The 21,510-nt window shown below is 42.4% G+C and overlaps 1 protein-coding gene across 3 annotated transcripts in view; it reads left to right on the top strand.

Annotated features, from left to right (window-relative positions):
* The window catches only part of PRKAG2 (protein kinase AMP-activated non-catalytic subunit gamma 2), a 458,386-nt gene that overhangs the window by 410,337 nt on the left and 26,539 nt on the right, over window positions 1-21,510 (top strand). For all 3 annotated transcript variants that reach the window (XM_077491181.1, XM_077491182.1, XM_077491183.1), the window contains 2 exons: window positions 4,509-4,563; window positions 5,382-5,508. In XM_077491181.1, coding sequence (XP_077347307.1) covers window positions 4,509-4,563; window positions 5,382-5,508 — 182 coding nt within the window. The remainder of the gene's footprint in view (window positions 1-4,508; window positions 4,564-5,381; window positions 5,509-21,510) is intronic.

Genomic DNA, 21,510 nt, shown 5'->3' on the forward strand with positions numbered 1-21,510 from the left:
GACAGGATTGTGATCGGTTCCGGTTAACTTCCACACTCCACAGCTGCACCCAAAGTGGAACTTTACCCATAAAAAAAAATTGATAAAGTTTTTTTTAGCAAGGAGCATACATTCTACATGAATAATTATACTACCAAAATTTGTGTGTGGTGTAAATTACCTCCAGCATTGCTCCAGTTTCTTCTTACTGAAGGCTGCCAATTTGCTGAAGCCTAGAGCCCCAGCAGTAAGGGCTCACTTACACTTGCTTTGGCTTCAACACACATTAAGGACTAGTTTTATACTTGCTTCAAAACAAGGCTTCAGACACGCTTTGTTAAAGCTCTCTGAATGCCAGTCAAAGCCTCTGCCATTAAATAAAATGGTTAGCTTACAGTTGTGTTTACACCTTGCTTTTGCTTTGCTTCAAAAATTATACCCCATGTCGCTTTAGTGGTGCTTCAAAGCCCCCATAGAAGTCTATTGCAAAGCTCGCTTGAAGCCCCAACAAAGGCTCATTGATGTCCCATCAAAGCTCCACCAAAGCCTCATAAAAGCACCAAGCAAAAGCAAGGTGTAAACAGGATTGTAAGCTAACCATTTTATTTACTGGCGTTCAGAGAGCTTTAACAAAGCCTGTCCGAAGCCTTGTTTTGAAGCAAGTGTAAACTAGCCCTATATCATAAAGTGGAACTTAACCCATCAATTTACCAGTTTAAAAAAAGTTACATTCCTGGAATGTTGGAAATGCAAACTGTTTGTGTTTGCAACCAAACTGTCAAACCATCAAAAGGCTGGTGTCATAACTGATCACATGTGCAGCACCATGGCCGTTGCAGTTCAAACAGAAGCTTTCTTTGGCTGTAAAGAATAGGAGGGTTTAATTCCGCTTTATCCTGGGTTCACCTTGATGTTAATTTACAGCGGGTTTGATGCGTTTAGGAACGCACAGATTTGCAGGTCATGTAAAAAGCATAGTATTCCATGGTTTTGGTTCACACCTGTGCGTTGCAAATTTGGTGCGAGGGGGGAAAAAAAAAGGGTCCTGTAAGTGTTGACTGCCAGGGAGATGAAAATTTTATCTTCATATGCTTTAATTGAACTTGCAGTAAACTCGCAGCACACAGTTCACATCTGAAATTTGCGGTAAAATCACACCGGTCTACCTCAAAACGCAAGGCAAATTCGCACCTCACACAGGACAAAAAAAGATCAAATTTGCAGTACATTGCATCAAAATAGTGTGAACCCAGGCTTAAAGTGATGGTAAAGACAGACCGTTTTTTATCCTAATGCATTCTATGCATCAAGAGAAAACACCTTCTATGTGCAGCAGCCCCCCTGAGGTCCTTCTAGATCCAGCGATGTTACAGGAATGTCTCGGCTGCCCAGGACTCTCCTCCTTATTGCCTGAGACAGCAGCGCTGTGCCATGGGCTCCCACTGCTGTCATTCAACGTCAGCCAGCTAATGAGGAAAGAAAGGGGGTGGGGCTCCGTGTGTGAACGGACGCTTGTGGGGGCACTCAACAGGAGGGAGGGGCCAGGACAGGGGTGGACTGACAACTTATGGGGCCCCCGGGCATTAGGAGATTTTGGGGCCCCCAGGTTTACAGATGACCGCCACTCAGAAGCCATCTTTTTTAAGGGGGCCAGCAAGCTTGGTGACATGAAGAGTGGCAGGAGACTTAGAGCTGGTGACCCAGTAAAGGCACCAGGAGCCTCTCATGGGCAGTTCAACTTTATCAACATCATGGGGCCCCTGGGCAAAATACTCCACTGGGACCCCTACTAGGGAGATGATGACCTGGGGCATGCATAGTGCACCGTGGTGAACAATGGGCATGGCCAGTGGGAGAGTCTTAAAGGAGGAATGAACAGAATCTGCACCTGCTGTATACAATGCAAACCTACCACAGACCTTGTACCCATAAAATTCTACTTACTGTCTCACAGCTGATAATCTCAGACAGACACAAATAAATCACAGTCCGCATCATTTGTTTTTAAAATACAATTTTTCCATGATATCCTTTTTTTGTGTGCATAAAAAAAAAAAACATATATTTTTGTCTTACTGAGGCAACCTTACAGAAGAACTTAATTAAAACTAGCAACTGTTAAGACAATTGGGTCTATGTACAGTATAAAGTACAGAGTACTGGGTTAGGAGTAAGTAAAAACAAAATAACATAGAGTACAGCAGTCAGGATGAGCGCCACGCTCACATCAGAGTCCTCCCTTACATCAAAGTCCCAACATTCTCCCTATACATCAGTCTGCAGAGTCCCACCTTACGGCAGAGCCCACCCTATGGCAGAGCCCCCAGTGTGATACCCTATGGCAGAGCCCCCAGAGTGGCACCCTCCATCAGTATCTTGTTACACACACCAATGCACCTTAGTGCTTTGTGTGGTAGGCGGCTGGTGGGAAAAGGCTTTTAAAAAAACAAAACACATGTTGCAGGCTCTGAACTGCGCATGTGCAGTCATAGAGCCAGCAGAATAGTGAAATGCTGTGGGTGGCCTCGGATCGGGCAGTGGGATATATGAAAAAAAGCCATGCTTGATGTTTACCATGATGGCACTGCACAGGTGTGTGCCCAGACCTGGCATGCTGCGTGATCCGAGGACAAGCTCAGCAATTTACCATTAAGCTGCCTCTGAATGGCAACAGGGGCACTTTTAACAGGCATGGGATTGTTGGATCGACTTCTGTTGAACAGCAGTGGTCACACATGGATCATACAGTATACACACAGACGCATGCATGCACAGTATACACAGATGCACGCACAGTACACACAGGTGCATGCACAGCACCCCATGCACAGTATACACACACACGCATGCACAGTATACATACATACAGTATACATATACAGTTTACACGCACACACACTTTTCACCCAAAAATCAGCCTGACACACACTGCTGCCTCCATCTCCTGGCATGCTGGGACTTGTAGTGCCCCAGCAGCTCACGGACACAGGAAGTGGTCATGCAGGGGAGGGGGACTGTGCCTATGTACTGGTGGGTAGGTAATGAGTAGGGAGGTGTAGTAGAAATTGGGATAGAAGTTCAGAATGTCTTTCCTCCCAGAAGCAGTGCACTTCTCCTCACACAGTAAATCGATCTAACTGCTTCAGAGACAGGAGGAGCCATGCTAGAGAAAACATCCTCCCCCCCTCCTCACCAGGGTAAACCATTGATAAGAATACATTCAACTCAGTTAGCTTACCTTCCATCAGGCAGTAGTCCGTCCCACACTGCAGGCTGTGTCCCTCTCCTCCAGCTGTCGGCATCTACTGCTCATATCTCAAATAAGCATGCTGGAGAAAGGGGCTGGTACACTCTGTTCCCATTGGTTGAGGAGGCAGTGGAGAGGCGGGGCAGCTACAATTTTGGGATTCTTGCATCAACAGTATGTTGGTAGGGGACATTTCAGGGACAGATGTAAAAAAGCACAGACTGTACTTGCCCGAGTACCCGAATAGTCAGTCCGCCCCTGGGCCAGGAGAGCTGAAGAGGAACCTGGGAAAAGGAGGATCTGGGCTGCTCTGTGCAAATCCGATGCAACACAGCAGGCAAGTATAACACGTTTGTTATTTTAACTAATAAAAACCCCAATACTTTACAATTGCTTTAAGGCTGTCCACAGATCGGCCTCTACAAACTTAGCAGTGCCTAAAAATGGAGAGCAACTGAGCATGTGCAGAGCAGGGTGACCGAGTATTACTAGATTTTAAACAGTATAGGCAATTGTTTGTTTTTAATGTTTTTTACATAACAAAGTCCTGCTAAATCACTTCAGGTTGGCCCCTTTAGCAGTTATTTTCTGACTAAAGTTCCACTTCTAGTAATGGGCAGCATGTGACCTGCTGCTTTACTCCAGTATGTCAGTGCTGGTTTTTGGGGATTGGCCCAGCTTGGTCACATGGGGTTGGTAGTTCTGTGGATGGGTTGGGCAGGTGAATGAAGCTCGGGACCTCCAGAATAAAAATGGCACCCAGGAGATAATCTGGTGGTGACCCAAACCTTTAAATTGCTGAACACTGAAATATCATGTTTAAGTTGACAGATCTAAGCATCGTGTTTTTTGTGTTTCAAACGTGCTGTTTGAAAAAATTCCATTGAGAAATACCCAAGCATCTGTGTGATAAATTGGAACGCCAGCCAAAACAGTAACACTTTAATTTTATAAAGGGTTACCATCTGTGCCCTATTGCAATTTTAGCTCCTGTCCTGGAGACCACTAGGAAGGGGAAGAGGAAATCTATCCAAGGGGGAGGGGGGAGCAGTTGTAAATAAAGACTGAGGTTCCAACCCTTTCTCACAGTTTATATCTCAAAAAAAACTTTTTTGGTTTGAATTCCACTATAACTATTACTAAAATAACTAAATGGCCAGAAAAGCTGTCTAAAAATAAAATACAGTATTAACGTTCACTGGTATTATTTAATATTTAATTAATTTAAAAAAAAATATGGTTATTACCAGATCACTCCAACATGTTTGCTGTGTTTTTGTAGAATTGTATTTACAAGAAACCTTCAAGCCTTTGGTGAACATAACTCCAGATGCAAGGTAAGTAGTGGCTTAGACATCATATTTTTAAGAGTTTCTCCATACAGTATAAGAAGGCATTTACTTCAGAAATCGAAAATAAAAATATGTATTTTATTCAGCCATGCAGAAACCTTAAAGCCTGCATAGCTGGTTTATTTGAACTAAGTCACGTTCACTTGCTTTATGGGAACCAGGCAATGTTATGGCATTAATAGACATGAACTTCTGTAATTGTATGAAGAGGAGAGCACAGTGATTATTGGTAGCGGCTATAACAGCCGCTGGCAATAATCACGTGTAAAAGTCGTCAGGGTGGTTGTACCAGTTGAGCAACTTGTGTACATTCAGCCTGCCCATACATGGTTCCAATCAAGCCATCTATGGCCGGCTTTGGGCTGTTCATAGATTATGCAATTTTCTTTCCTTCAACTAAATGTTGAAGGAAAGTTGCTAAATTCCCCCATCAACACAGTAGGTGTTGATAGGGGTATCCCTCCTGCTGTGCTTATGTATTCTGACAGCTGGAGATTTCCCCACAGTCAGAATACAATTATCAATGCTGGCAGCTATAGCCAGCGACAGCGATTTATATGAAAAGAACCTGACAGGCTGGTTATACTGAAGGTAATCGATTGGCTTCAGTACAACCAACCTGCCCATAGATGGATCAAAATATGGCCGGTTCTTGCTGAACTGATCGAATTTCGATCTGTCTATGGCAGGCTTAACATGAGTGGTCATTAGGAAAAATAGATTATTTGTATCTCCTCCATGTAGGAATAAAGTTGCATATTACTTCTAGTTAATTTTCATTCTCTAATATCCCTTTCTTACAGCCTGTATGATGCAGTGTATTCACTGATCAAAAACAAAATCCACAGATTGCCGGTAATCGATCCAGTCAGTGGGAATGCACTTTATATACTTACCCATAAGAGAGTCCTCAAGTTTCTTCAGCTTTTTGTAAGTAAAGAAAAATATTGTCTCAATCTTTTAATCTGTTATGTTTTCTTGCTGTCAGACAGTAAATCTTTTGGTATGATGACTTGTAACGTCATCAGTCTACACATCGTGGCTTCTCAGTGGGAAATGCCCGTTTCCTTGCTGGCATGAAATTCAGCATCTTGGGAATTAAACTACTTTCCCATAGATACAAATAGGCTTGTTTAAAGCAAACGTTAAATACAGTGTTGTACCTAACATACACAATTGTGCCTGATAAATTACGCAGCTCTGTTAGCTGCGGTTGCGGTGGTTGTAAAGGCTGAAGACTTTACCTTTTATCCAGTCTATGCATGAAGGTGAAAAACCTTCTGTGTGCTGCTCCCCCCACAGCCCCCTTAATACTTAACTGAATCCCCTTGATCCAGTGATGTGCACAGGAGACTAGGCTGTCCTGTGTCTCTCCGTCCTCATTGGCTGAGGCAGCAGTGGGAGCCATTGGCAGACAGTGAGCCAATGAGGAGAGAGCAGGGGGGGTGGGCCGAGCTGCAGCTTTGTGTCTTATGGATGCGAAGAGAAGGGCTCGGGAGCGAGCGTGCACCAGTGCCCCCATAGCAAATGGATTGCTTTTGGGGGCACTGGTCAAGGGAGAGGAGCCAGGAGCATTGGCAGGGGACCTAAATAGAGGAGGACCAGAGCTGCTCCATGCAAAACCACTACACAGTGCAGATAAGTATGACATCTTTGTTATTAAAAAAATAAATAAAAAATAATACTTTTTAGAGGTCACTTAATTTTGTGATTCACATATCGGTGCATAGTTGGCAGGGAGGATGACCTAGCTAATCACTACTGCAGCTTTCCTATATCTGCTCACTGGACTGTAAAAGAGCATGGCGACATGGGTGAGAGCAACCTGGGACCCTCCATTGCTGCAATCTGCCGAAGCCTCTGCAACTCCCATGCCTGTAAACATGGTAGAATGGTAGCATTATGGAATGAAGTAAACATAGATTAGCGCAAAGTGGTTTTCCTATTCTCAGTCTGATTTCTGCAGGTTAACTACTTCAGATCCGCGCTATAGCCGAATGACAGCTACAGCGTGAATCTGCTTTGCTGGGAGTACGTATATTGACGTCCTCCCCTTTGCAGACTCGCCACGGGGCGAGCGCTGTGATCACCCGAGTCAATGAGAACTTGGGTGATCACAGATCCGAGTAAGGGGGCGATTCCGGCCCCTTACCACATGATCAGCTGTCAGCCAATGACAGCTGATCACATGATGTAAACACAGTATCAGTAATCTTTTTTTTTTTTTCTCTTCTAACGCTGACAGCTTGAGGAGAAAAAAAAGCCGATCACCGGCTTTTGTTTGCAGGGACATTGATCCCGAAGAGGAACAGCATGTTATCTGCCCACCAGTATCGCCTGTAAGTGCCAAAAATGAGTGCCCACCAATCAGTGCCCATGTTGCTTAAGTGCCAGCAATCAGTGCTGCCTATCAGTGCCACCGATCAGTGCAACCTATCGGTGCCCATCAGTGTAGCCTCATCAGCGTACATCAATGAAGGAGAAAAAATACCTTTTTGCAAAATGTATTAACAAGATATAAAACTGTTTTGTATTGTGTGTTTTTGTTTTTTGTTTTTTTCGGACTTTAATTTTTTTAAGAAAAAAAAACAAAAAACCCAGAGGTGATCAAATACCACCAAAAGAAAGCTCTATTTGTGGGGAAAAAAAGATAAAAATTTCATTTGGGTACAGTGTTGTAAGACCGCGCAATTGTCATTCAAAGGGTGACAGTACTAAAAGCTCAAAATTGGTCTTGGCAGGAGGTGGGTTTAGGTGCCCATTAAGCAAGTGGTTAAGAGAATGTGGGGAGATAAAGATTTCATGCAGTTATGCTAGTGGGATTTAAAAATGTTTATGGAATGTACAGCTGGACTATAAAGCTTTTCAAGATTTGTTTAGCAGCCTTTTCATATTTGAAGGCATCCTGTCACCACAGAATCACATGTAAACTAAGCAGACCCTGTATATTAGAGCATCTATTTCCTTTCCAGCAACCTGTGTCTTTAAAGTACAAGTTCACCATTCCAGAAAATACTTACCTCCTGGGATCCTGAGCTGGAAAGGCTCCTGCAGTCTGGTCCAATAGTCTGAGGATTTGAAATACCCATTGCTTTCTCTCCTCTCCATTCAGTGGTGCCGGTATGGACCAGGCGGATTCTGTTCGGTCAGCGCCATCCATTTGACGGCACTGACCAATTAGAATCTGTCTGGTCTGTACTGGTAGCTAAGGATGGATAGGAGAGAAAGCAAGAGGGGCTTTCAAATACCTGGACCATTGGAGCGGATTGCAGGAGCCCTTCCAGCTTGGGATCACAGGAGGTAAGTACAGTGGGGACTGAGGGTGGAGAGTCCAGTGGTAGGTCACCTTTTACAGATTTTCTATAATGGTAAACATACTCCTTTTTAAACTTTGGGGGCTCATTACGAAGACACCTCCACCTGAAAAAAAACATGCTCTTCTTTTCCAGGGCATGATCCGTTTACCAGTGACTCTGGGGTGACGGGGTTCACTTTAAACAAGCCTTGTACTTGGCGGAGTGTCCATAATTGCTGACACCCTAGAGCAGTGATGGCGAACCTTGGCACCCCAGATGTTTTGGAACTACATTTCCCATGATGCTCCACTACACTGCAGAGTGCATGAGCATCATGGGAAATGTAGTTCTAAAACATCTGGGGTGCCAAGGTTCGCCATCACTGCCCTAGAGTCTACCGGGAAACCCCCGGTAGGGAAATGCTGCCTTAGACAATAATGGCCTCTATGCTGGATTTATTTATTTTTTTGCACGTAGCTTTCAGGAAGGATTCATAGCCCAGGGCTTCAAGACAAAGATCCGAGTATGAACTTCTACCTAGATAATTAAGCATGTGGTAATACTGGCTTTAGGATTGGCTCAGCAGACCTGTGGCATCTGATGTAACAAGCTGCTTTTGAAGTGATTGAATTGAAAGTAAATATTGTTCTAATTGCTATTTGCTGTATTTTATAGAGGAGTTGCGTGATTTAATACTCCCTAATATAAATCCATTGCAATAGAATGTGTGAGTAGTACATTTTCTTGTCTCTCTGGTAGAGCAGCGTGATTCTGTCTAAAATGAGAATTGATTTTATTATTTTTTTGCTTAGAATAAAGATCAAGTTTCTCGCGGCGTAACATCATCTTTCACATTATACAAAAAAATTGGATTAACTTTACTGTTTAGGTTTTTTTTTTTTTAATTCATTAAAGTGTATTTTTTCCCCAAAAAAATGGGTTTGATAGACAGCTGTCCGAATACAGTGTGACATAAAATTATTGCATTTCTATTTTATTCTCTTGGGTCTCTGCTAAACAAAATTATATATAATGTTTGGGGTTCCAAGTAATTTTCTAGCAAAAAATACTGATTTCAACAAGTGTCAGAAAAAGATATTAAGTGGTTAATTAAACTGACCTCCTTTACAATTCATTACTTCAGTGCTAAAGAACTACATGTTACAATGTTTCTTTTTATCTCCACTGTTGTGATAAACTTTGCAGGCTGCCTGGATTTTTTTTTTGACAGCTGTCAGAAGTGAGCAGAGAACTCTCTGCACTTGTTACATAGAATTGGGAAATGCTGTTTTAAGATCGTGAGGAGAGTTGAATCGCAATCTCGATTCTTTAACGATTAATCGTACAACTCTACTCTGTGGTAGTTTTTCAGCTTTTTTTCGATGAACCTGCCTGCAGTTAGGAATGTGTGTCTACAACTCAAACATTCAGGTCACAGTCTATCCCAAATGCATGAATGGGTGAAACGTCTGGCAATATGCAACAAACAAAACACAGTAGTAAAGGCAGTAAGAACAGCTGTGAAAACAAGATTGAATATAACAACCTAATCAAAAACCAAAGTATAAATAATATACTTCTGACAAAAATAACCAACACAGAAGTCACTTTAAAAAGTCCCATGAACATGTGACTCTTATGCCGCGTACACACGACTGGACATTTTTTGACGGACTAGGATATTACGATCGTGTATGGGCTCCAGAGGATGTTTTTTCCCCAAAAGTCCGACAGACCTAGAAATAAAACATGTTTCAAATCTTTCCGACGGACTCTAGTCCGGTTGAAAAATCCGTTTGTATGCTAGTCCGACAGACGAAAAACTATGCTAGGGCAGATATTGGCTACTGGCTATAAACTTCCTTATTCTAGTCCGGTCGTACGTCATCACGTTCAAATCCGTCAGATTTTGGTGTGCTTGTGTGTGTGGCCAAGTCTGTTAGTTCGGAAAGACCGTCAGAACTCCACCAAAAGTCAGTTGGGAAGACCGTCGGACCTAGTCTGTCAAAAAGTCCGGTTGTGTGTACGCGGCATTAGTGGTAAATAATAACTTTCGCAGTTGTGTGTAGTATTCATCCAGCAGTCCAAATATCTCACCATGTGTTGCTCCAAACCACCACCTTTCACACTTACCAGCTATTAACTTGATGCTGACCGCCGGCTGTCAAATGATCCCTGTTTCTTCGGTGGCCGCGTGTCACGGAGACACCGCTCGCCACCGAAGGGGGTGAACAGCCATTGGTTATGGCTGTTTACCACGTGATCGGCCGTGATGAAGTCACAGCCGATCACAGATGGTCACACCCCCACTGTGCACGGCGCATGCGCGCGATCACGTCGGTGGCGGCGTGTTCCCCGGGGACACTGCTCGTCAACGATGCTGGTAAACAGCCATTGGCCGGCTGTTTACCCACGTGATCGGCTGTGATCCTTTCACAGCCGATCACTAAAATGTAAACAAACCGCGGTAACGAGATGTTACCGGGTTCTCCTCCTCACACACCGATCTAGTGTGAGGAGTAGATTGCGGTAACATCTCGTTACTGCCTACAGTGTACACCAACACACACTGATTGCCCCCCCCCCCCCAATAAAGAGGACCTGTCACCACCCCTCATAGTACCTGTCAATCGCAGTCCATCAGAGTACCTGTCACAGTCCATCAGAGTATTTGAGTACCTGTCCCAGCCCATCAGAGTACCCGAGTACCTGTCCCCGCACATCAGGGTACCCGAGTACCTGTCCCCGCACATCAGGGTACCCGAGTACCTGTCCCCGCCCATCAGGGTACCCGAGTACCTGTCCCCGCCCATCAGGGTACCCGAGTACCTGTCCCCGCCCATCAGGGTACCCGAGTACCTGTCCCCGCCCATCAGGGTACCCGAGTACCTGTCCCGGTCCATCAGGGTACCCGAGTACCTGTCCCGGTCCATCAGGGTACCCGAGTACCTGTCCCGGTCCATCAGGGTACCCGAGTACCTGTCCCGGTCCATCAGGGTACCCGAGTACCTGTCCCGGTCCATCAGGGTACCCGAGTACCTGTCCCGGCCCATCAGGGTACCCGAGTAGCTGTCACCGGCCCATCAGGGTACCCGAGTAGCTGTCACCGGCCCATCAGGGTACCCGAGTAGCTGTCACCGGCCCATCAGGGTACCCGAGTAGCTGTCACCGGCCCATCAGGGTACCCGAGTAGCTGTCACCGGCCCATCAGGGTACCCGAGTAGCTGTCACCGGCCCATCAGGGTACCCGAGTAGCTGTCACCGGCCCATCAGGGTACCCGAGTACCTATTTGCAGCCCATGTTTCATAAAATACACGTTGGGGTGTTTGCTTTCCAAAATGGGGTAATTTCACTGTCCTGGTAGTCCAGGACCTTCAAAAGTGTGATAGGTAGGAATGAAATGAGATGTGTCATTTATGCTCCTAGAACACCTGAACATACTACTTCAATGTTCGGCCTCTCTATGTGACCAGGCTGTGTAAAAGTCCTACACATGTGGTATCGCTATACTCGGGAGGAGTAGCAGAATGTATTTTGGGGTGTAATTTTTTCTATATACATGCTATGTGTTAGAAATATCTTATAAATTGACAATTTTGTGTAAAAGAAAAATGCGTTTTAATTTTTTTCCACATATTCCAAAAACTTCTGGAAAAAAATGAACCATTCAAAAGACTCATTATGCCTCACAGATTATACGTTGGGGTGTTTGCTTTCCAAAATGGGGTAATTTTATGGGAAATTCCATTGTCCTGGTACTCCAGGGCCTTCAAAAGTGTAATAGGTGGTTGAGAAATGAAATGCGTCATTTTTGCTCTGAAGGTACTACATCAATGTTGGTGCTCTGTATGTGGCCAGGCTGTGTAAAAGTCTCACACATGTGGTATCGCCGTACTCTGGAAGAGTAGCAGAATGTATTTTGGGGTGTAATTTGTTGTATGCATATGTTGTGTGTGAGAAATAACCTGATAATATGACAATTTTGTAAAAAAAAAATCTTCATTTTACAAAGAATTGTGGGAAAAAATTACAACTTAAAAAAACTCACCATGCTACCTACTTAATACCTTGGAATGTCTACTTTGTAAAAAGGGGTCATTTGGGGGGTATTTGTACTTTCCTGACTTGTTAGTGTCTCAAGAAATGAGATACACCTGATGTACTGAAGGCCTGATCAGAAGTGATCAATTTTCAGTGATTGACACCATAGTTTGTAGACTCTATAACTTTCACAAAGACCAAATGATATACACTAATGTGGGTTATTTTTACCAAAGATATGTAGCAGTATAAATTTTGGCCAAAATTTATGAAGAAAAATTACTAATTAGCAAAAAATTATGACAGAAACAAAGAAAGGCATTTTTTTCACAAAATGTACGTTTTATTTTATTTATAGCACAAAAAATAAAAAACCCACTAGTGATTAAATACCACTAAAAGAAAGCTCTGTTTGTGTGGAAAAAAGGACGCAAGTTTCATATGGATACAGTGTTGGATGACTGAGTAATTGTCATTCAAACTGTGAGAGCGCTGAAAGCTGAAAATTGGTCTGGTCAGGAAGGGGGTGTAACTGCACTGTACTGAAGTGGTTAAACTGCATAAGAAACGCAGCAGACAGCTTTTTTTAACGCAGGCAGGGCAATCAGTGTTGAAAGCCATCCGTATTGTAATACACTCCCACAGGGGGCTGCCAGCAGCACTGATATATCAAACTACGCTCACCACACCGGAGCCACAAAATTGTATTCTTATTTTATTCTTTAAAACAAACCTTTACTTATACAGAAAATTATAATCTGTTTCAAATCTTCTCTTTATTGTTTTTATAATAATCATAAAACATACATATCCATTTGCAACATCATCATACAACATCATACATAAAACCCAAACATTTTACTCTTCATTTAATATAATAAAAAAATAAAATAAAAAAAACAACCACAATCACAAATAATCTGGACACGCATGCCCATCAGTGTGCTTCCTAAATTTGACTCCCTATCAACCTCTACTGGTTAAAAAGGCCATCAATAATGGTTGCATGGTGAGCTATAGGTGTCGCGGAAAGCTGTAGCCAAAGCTCTGTAGTCAATGTCTGTTTTTTTTTTTTCTTCCAGCAGACAAGTCATTATTTGTATGCATGTGCTGACATGGGCCACATGTTTTGTGCTGTGAGCTTGAGTCATATATAGCGAAGAATTTACCCTTTACTCTGTTCCTAGAAAGCAATGAGTTGGATGAATCATGATATTATGGAATGGGAGTGTATGTGGTAACACTGTATTGTACCATATTATGTCTTTATTGACAAATTTACACTTGTTAGTAGACTGTGAAAATCTATATTTCTAAAGGAATTCTGAGTATGGGCAATGCTTTGTGATTGGAGCAGTAGAGTATGGGGTAATGGTATTTTGTATTTCAAAATATGTTAACCATTAAAATAGAAACCGCGTTTGATGTTTAGTTTAAAACAAGCCACAGACTTTAGAAGGCTTTTGGATGTGAATGCATGATCTGATCGCCCTCTGTGTGGAGGAAACAAGCAAAAACATGTTGACTCAGCTTTGCTAATCCAATGAGTTGTGTAAAAAGGGGAAGTATAGAGACTGTCAATGGCGCCCTATGGGGGTAACAATGGGCGTTGCAGCAGGGTTTGTAACTATTCCAATTGCTAGTTGTAGGCAGTGTTAATTTTGACATCAAATTTCGGATTAGTTTTAGTTAGTCTTTTTGACTAAAATACCATTTTCATTTTAGTTGTATTTTAGTCATCTGAGTTGTTTTAGTCGACTAAAATCTCCAGTACATTTTAGTTAACTAAATCAAATGGGTTTAGTTAAATTTTAAAGCATTATTTCTTTAGAACTGCCAACCATTATGTACTCGAGTAAAAATCGAATAACTTGTTTGTTATTTATGGTATTAAGGTTTGAACATGCACTACAGGCACAGATTTAGCCATTGTGATATAAATTTAATTTTAGTTTTAGTCATAGTCTATTGCAGGGCTCGACAAAACCCGGGCGCCCGGTCACATTTGCGACTAGAATTCCAGACCTGGCGCCTGGGGCAGCACAGCTGGGGGTATGCTGTCTCCGCGGCCCCCCCCCCCGGCGCGATCGCGTCGGGCCGCGCCGCCGCCGGCCGGTAATTTAGCCCCCGGCTTTGAGGCCTTCTACAATCCTATGGTTCCTTCTGTAATCTGGCGCCCTCTTGTGGTGGCCGTTGGAATTACAACCAGCAATGCTAATGGATGCAATGCTAATTTTCCCTGCCTGCCAGCCTATCTTCCTTCCCTTTACTCAGAACCCCTAAAAATTATATATATATTTTATTCTAACACCCTAGAGAATAAAATGGTGGTCGTTGCAATACTGTCTGTCACACCGTATTTGCACAGCGGACTTACAAGCGCACTTTTTTGGGGAAAATGTATTTAATAAAAAAAAAAAAAATAAGACAACAGTAAAGTTAGCCCAATTTTTTTTAATATTGTGAAAGATAATGTTGCGTAGAGTAAATCGATACCAAACATGTCATGCTTCAAAATTGCGCCCGCTCATCGAATGGCGACAAACTTTTACCCTTTAAAATCTCCATAGGCGACATTTAAAAAATTCTACAGGTTGCACTTTTTAAGTTACAGAGGAGGTCTCTATTTTTTTTTTATTTTAACTTTTATTTTTTTTTTTTTCACTGTTCTTTAAAAAAAAAAAATGTGTCACTTTTGTTCCTATTACAAGGAATATAAAAATCCCTTGTAATAGAAAAAAGCATGACAGGTCCTCTTGTATATGAGATCTGGGGTCAGAGAGACCTCACATCTCAATTTACACTAAAATGCAATTTAAAAAAAAAATTGTCATTTGAAAAAAATAAATAAAATGTCCCTCTAAGAGCTATGGGGGGCAATGACTTGGAGACAGGTGGGGGGCTGGGGGCTATCTTCCCCTCACTTGTCTCCATGTCAGGCCAGGGACAGGTCCAGATCGCCGTCACGGACCCGGCTCCTAACTTTTTTAGCTGGCTCCTAGATTCCAAGCAAATTTGTCAACCCCTGGTCTATTGAATAAAATGCCATTTTAGGTTTAGTCATATTTTAGTCTTTTGACTAAAATGTCATTTTAGTTTGTGGTATTTTAGTCATCTGACCTGTTTTCATTTTAGTTGAATAAAATGGTATTGTTTTAGTCAACTAAATTAACACTGGTTGTAGGTCACCCACAGAGAAGAGATTATTGCTCTGTCAGGACGAACACCAGGTGACTGTTGTCTGTTTTCAACAGTTACCCAAAGGGTGCTAAAATTATCATAACCCCTCAGTTTTTAAAGCATTTGTTAACCTAAAAAAATGTTTTGTTTTTTTAAATGGATCCTGTCCCTTTTAACTGCTTGCGGTCCGCCCACCGTCAAATGACGGCGGGGTGGTGCGGCTCTTTTTCTGGGACGACGTCATATTAAGGCATCCCAGAACGGCTGCTCTGGGGCGCCCGTGGGTGCTTGCAGACGAGCCATGTTGCTAGGACACAGCGCGACCCGATCTCTGTAAAGAGCCACGTCCGTGGCTCTTTAACCATGTGATCAGCTTTGTCCAATGCCCTGATTACAATATCTCAACACAGTGTCACCAATCAGTGCCCACCATAGCTGGCAATGGTGAGCAAACAGTGCCACCAATCAGTGCCCATTAGCATTACCATTAGCCCATTTGCGCAATTGTCAGTTAAAGCGATGCAGTGCCGTATCGCAAAAAATGGCCTGGTCATTAGGGGGCAAATCTTTCCGGCGTTGAAGTGGTTAAGATGGTGATGGGACGTTTTCAGTGGTACAGTTTTTCACACTGCCTCCACTATGTTTTAAAGATGACTTTGTGTGGTTTGGATCATGAGCTGTTCCATGCCTTCTCCACACTTTTTTATTTATTTATTTTTTTCTCCCGTCATTCTGGTACAGATTAATTCTAGCTTCATCTGTCCAAAGAATGCTTTTCCAGAACTGGTCTGACTTTTTTAGATGTTTTTTTGGCAAAGTCTAATCTGGTTTTTCTATTCTTCAGGCCTATGAATGGTTTGCACCTTGTGTATTTGTTCTCGTAGTCATCTCTTGATTGTAGACTTTGACAATGATACACCCATCTCCTGGAGAGTGTCCTTCACTTGTCTTGATGTTTTGAATGGGTTTCTCTTTACCATAGAGAGGACTCTGCGATCATCCACCATTATTGTCTTCCGTGGATGTCCAGGCCTTTTTATGTTGTTGAGCTCACCAGTGCGTTCTTTCCGCAGAATGTACCAAACTGTTGATTTTGCCGCTCCTAATGTTGCTGCTATCTCTGATAGATTTTAGTTTTTGAAGCCTTACAATAGCCTGTTTCACTTGCATGGAGAGCTCCTTTGAACGCATGATGCAAATACCACACTTAGAATCAACTCCAGACCTTTTATTTGCTTAATTGATGAAGAAATAACAAAGGAGTAGCTCACACCTGGCCATAAAACGGCTTTTGATTCAATTGTCCAATTACTTTTGGTCCCTTGAAAAAAAAGGAGGAGCATGGCCATTCTTAAGAGCTGTAATTCCTAAACCTTTCCTCAGATTTGGATGTACATACCCTCAAATTAAAGCTGAGAGTGTGCACTTTCAGCCCATTATAGAACTATATAGCTTGAATATGTTTTGGTAAATACCTGAAAAACTACGGGGGGGGGGGGGGGGGGGGACCAGAGAGCCCTGCTCATTAGAGCTTCCAATCTAGGATATATATAGTGTATGTATGTATGTATGTATATGTATGTGTGTGTGTGTGTGTGTGTGTGTGTACACACACACACACACACACATATAATATAATATATATATTATAGAATTTTTTTTTCTTTTATCCTTTTTCTTCTGGGCTTCTCTGTCCAACAGTTGGCCTATTAAAGCTTTTTTTTTTTTTTTTTTTTAAGCAGGGGTTGTGGTTTTTCTTTAGCAGATAACATATATTTAGAAATTACAGATGAATAAGATAGCAGCATGCATGCTGTGTTTTCAGGAGGTGACATTGTGTCGCAGAGTCACTGCTGTTATCTCATCAAATATTTGGTGTGAACAGTATGAGCTGGCTGGTTTTATCTGTTAAAAATGGTGCTGGAAATCAGAGAAGGAATGATCATTCCAGCCTTTATCTTTTATTCAGGATGCTGTTAAGGGGGCATCTTAAATTTGTATTTTTACCCCCCATTGTTTAGTAAATACTGGGAGGTAATTTACTAAAACTGGAGCAGACAGAACCTGAAGCAGTTGTGCATAGTAACCAGTCAGCTTTTAGCTTCTGTTTGTTTACTTAAGATTTTGAAAATGAAAGGTAGAAGATGATTGGTTGCTATGCACGGCTGCTCCAGTCTTGGCAAATTTTGCCTCTGTATATAATTAGTATGAAAAACACGTTATTCATTTTACTTAAAACTTGACTCCAGGCAAATGGTCGTTAGACTAGCTTCTGTTGGACAGGCTGCTGTACACACTGGTGGAATGTCAGATGGTTTCTGTTGGACAGGTCAACACCCACTGAAATTCGGCCCATGTGTAACAGCCTTAAGGCAGAGGTGGAACTGTCAGAGTTCGGTAGCCCATCGCAAACCAGATGTCAGCATTTGTCTGCACTTATCTGCCTTCTGATAGCTGTGAGATTACTGCAGCTCGTGCATTGGTATGCTGGTGTACTAAATAAACACAGCATTTTAAATGTGCCTGTTTTACCCTATTTACTTGCGAATATACAGTGCCTTGCAAAAGTATTCACCCCCCCTTGGCTTTTTACCTATTTTGTTACATTACAGCTTTTAGTTCAATGTTTTTTTTTATCTAATTATATGTGATGGATCAGAACACAATAGTCTAAGTTGGGGAAGTAGAAAAATAAAAAATAAAAATTAGAAAAATAAATACATAAAACTATTTTTCAGAAATAAACTGATAATTGGCATGTGCGTATGTATTCACCTCCCATAAAAAGCTCTGGTGCAACCAATTACCTTCAGAAGTCACATAATTAGTAAAATGTCCACCTGTGTGCAATCTAAGTGTAACATGATCTGTTATTACATATACACACCTTTTTGAAAGGCCCCAGAGGCTGCAACACCTAAGCAAGATGTACCACTAACTAAACACTGCCATGAAGACCAAGGAACTCTCCAAACAAGTAAGGGACAATGTCTATCCAAATCTTTGATCCCTAGGAGCACCATTAAATCTATCATATCCAAATGTAAAGAACATGGCACAACAGCAAACTGGCCAAGAGACAGCCGCACACCAAAACTCATGGACCGGGCAAGGAGGGCATTAATTAGTGAGGCAGCACAGAGACCTAAGGTAACCCTGGAGGAGCTGCAGAGTTCCACAGCAGAAACTGGAGTATCTGTACATAGGACAACAAGAAGCTCTACTCTCCATAGAGTTGGGCTTTATGGCAGAGTGGGCAGAAGAAAGCCATTACTTTCAGAAATAAACAAAATGGCATATTTTGAGTTTGTAAAAAGGCATGTGGGAGACTCCCTGAATGTATAAAGGAAGGTGCTCTGGTCTGAAGAGACTAAAATTTAACTTTTTGGCCATAAAAGAAAACACTGTCTGGCACAAACCCTACCCAACACATCACATCACCCAAAGAACACCAACTCCACGCGAAACATGGTGGTGGCAGCATCATGCTGTGGGAATGTTTTTCAGCAGTCGGGACTGGGAAACTGGTCAGGGTTGAGGGAAAGATGGATGGTGCTAAATACAGGGATATTCTTGAGCAAAACCTCTACCACTCTGTGTGTGATTTGAGGCTAGGAAGGAGGTTCACCTTCCAGCAGGACAATGACCCCCAAACACACTGCTAAAGCAACACTTGAATGGTTTAAGGGGAAACGTGTAAGTGTGTTGGAATGGCCTAATCAATAGAAAATCTGTGGTCAGACTTAAAGATTGCTGTTCACAAGCGTAAACCATCCAACATGAAGGAGCTAGTGCAGTTTTGCAAGGAGGAATAGGGAAAAATCCCAGTGGTAAGATGCGGCAAGCTCATAGAGACGTATCCAAAGCAACTTTGAGCTGTGATAGCTACAAAAGGTGACTCTACAAAGTATTGACTTTAGGAGGGTGAATAATTATGCACATTGACCATTTCTGTTATTTTGTCCTATTTGTTGTTTGCTTCACAATAAATAAAAGAAAAATAATTCTTCAAATTTGTGGGCATGTTCTGTAAATTGATGCAAATCCTCAAACAATCCATGTTAATTCCAGGTTGTGAGGCAACAAAACATGAAAAATGGCAAAGCACTGTATGAAAACCTAGCCAGCCATCCAAGATCCTGGCAGACCAGATGAACCAAAAAAAAATAACAGGATTCAACCCGCACAGAAAATGCTTGGGCTAGAATAGGTAAACTGCACAGAGGTCAGGCATTGCAGAAGATGCATCCTAAAACTGAAGTTGATTGAATTAATACACCTTGTGCAAATATTACACATGACTTTAATAATGCGGTTTCTACCAGCTTATGCGTCTGCTGAGCTGGAGATGACCGCAATATTGCTGACTGACTTGGCACAGAACTCTGCTAGGGGAAATCTGCTTGTTCTGCTCTAAAAGATAATGCAAACTGCTTCAGCTTCTTGTCCCTCTCTATGGAAGGAGAACACGGCCACCTATTAAAGGAAATCTGCCCTGAGAGAAATATGGAGTCTGCCATCGTTGATCTGTTTCTGAAAATGCTAGTTGTCTGGCTGCAGACTTGGAAAGTACTTAAATGAATGGATAAACATAATATCAAGGGTACGAGTGTTTTCAGGAGTGTTAAGCAAAGCCAACATTTAAAGTACAGTACAGTCTTCCTTTACTGGATCTGCCCACTCACGTAAAAGTGACTTCTTTAAAGCCCCCGACCCACTTATCCTCCTCCTTCCCCACACTTCTCTGCTGATACGTTCCTTGGAGTCCCAACCATGTGTAAGCTCCATGTTGAATGGTGTCGAAGCTTACACGGGCTTCATGTCACCCCCTCCCTCTTGTGACAATGTTTTTACCTTTCAACTGGCTATTTGGCCAAGCTGTGCATCATCAAAGGATTTCACATGTATCTCCATATCCTGACTGGGTATTTTACAACCATTTTGGAGCAATGGAGTGGTAGGGTATAGCAGCAAAAGTGCATGTAAGTGGTTTGGGAGTTGGACTTAAAATGACACTAAAGATTGTTTGTTTTTTTTGTTTTTAAATGAGAAACATGTCATACTTACCTCAACTGTGCAGCTCGTTTTGCACAGACCGGTGCCCATGTCATTGGATTTGATTGACAGCAGTAGGAGCCAATGGCTGCGCTGCTATCAATCCATCCAATCAGGACCCAAGACACCAACTTTTGCTGGTGTGCTCATCCCTGGGACGAGATAGAGGGGGTACAGGTAAGTAAAACGGGGGTTTGGGGGGCTGCAGCATTAAAGGAGGTTTTTCACCTCAATGCATAGAATGCATTGAGGTGAAAAACCTTGAAGGATTACAACCCCTTTAAGAGACTCTTTAAAAGTCAATTATCACTCTAACAGGAGTCTCAGGATAGCTTTTAGCTGTCACAGACGAAGATCCCATCCAGTGCTGGAAGTTTCCCCTGCCCAACCACTGGAATCCATGCTACTTCCAGGACTAGCAAAAAAAGGCTTCCTCTGTGTTGGCATCCAGGTTGTGTGATGCATAGGTTCTCTGTGTGAGCAAAGACAGGCAACATAGTTAAAGCAAATTTCATAGAATTGTCAAATAAAAATAAAAAAATCTATGAAACCAACTATGTCTCCAAATAAGGTACCTCTTTGCTGGCAATATATTGTTTGGGGGATCTCCCTTCTCCTTGCCTCCTCTAAACTCCGATGCATGCTCCCCAGAACCCTAACCTTGGCTATAACTTGAGGCTTCAGCATTCCACCCAACACCTACTAGTTTAATGCAAATATTTATGCTGCATTGGATTATGTGGTAGAGTGGATCATGTCAAAGCCTAATTGTGGCTCATCTTAAGGCTGGGTTTACACTAGTGCGAATTGGATGCGGGTTTCCCTGCAACCAATTCACATGACAGAAGATTGTGACCGGCTCTCAAAGGAACCCATTCACACATCTCCGTGGTGACTGCGGAGTGGGTTGCACAGGGGTCCTGTGCGTCTGACTCTGTTTCAGGTCCAAATTCAGGCAAAAATTCAGAACCTGGACACACTGAACCCCTGCTGTGCACAGCATCTGAAGACCGTGTGAACCCAGCCTCAGTGAACAAAAGGATATGAAGCTCTGTTATGAATCGTGTGGCTTTTTTTTTTTTTTTTTTGCATTCTTTTATTTAAGAGATTTAGTGCCAGTTCACACAGTAGAAATGCAGTCCGCATGCGTTCCAGATGCTTTTCTGCATGGTCTTTTTTCGATGCATTTCAGTGCGTTTTTGGTGTATTTTAAATGCAGTCCAAAGCATTTCTCCCCTCCCCCCTTCTTTTTTCTTAACCTTAAATAAGGACAGGTGCATTCCAATACAGTCCAGTGCAGGAAAAATGCAGCACATTCCACTTTTTTTTTTTTTTTCTTTTTTTTTTTTTTTTACTGGA

Source organism: Lithobates pipiens, unplaced genomic scaffold (assembly GCF_037356315.1).
Source record: "Lithobates pipiens isolate NorthernLeopardFrog02 unplaced genomic scaffold, aLitPip1_a1.2 Scaffold_19, whole genome shotgun sequence".
Taxonomy (NCBI): domain Eukaryota; kingdom Metazoa; phylum Chordata; class Amphibia; order Anura; family Ranidae; genus Lithobates; species Lithobates pipiens.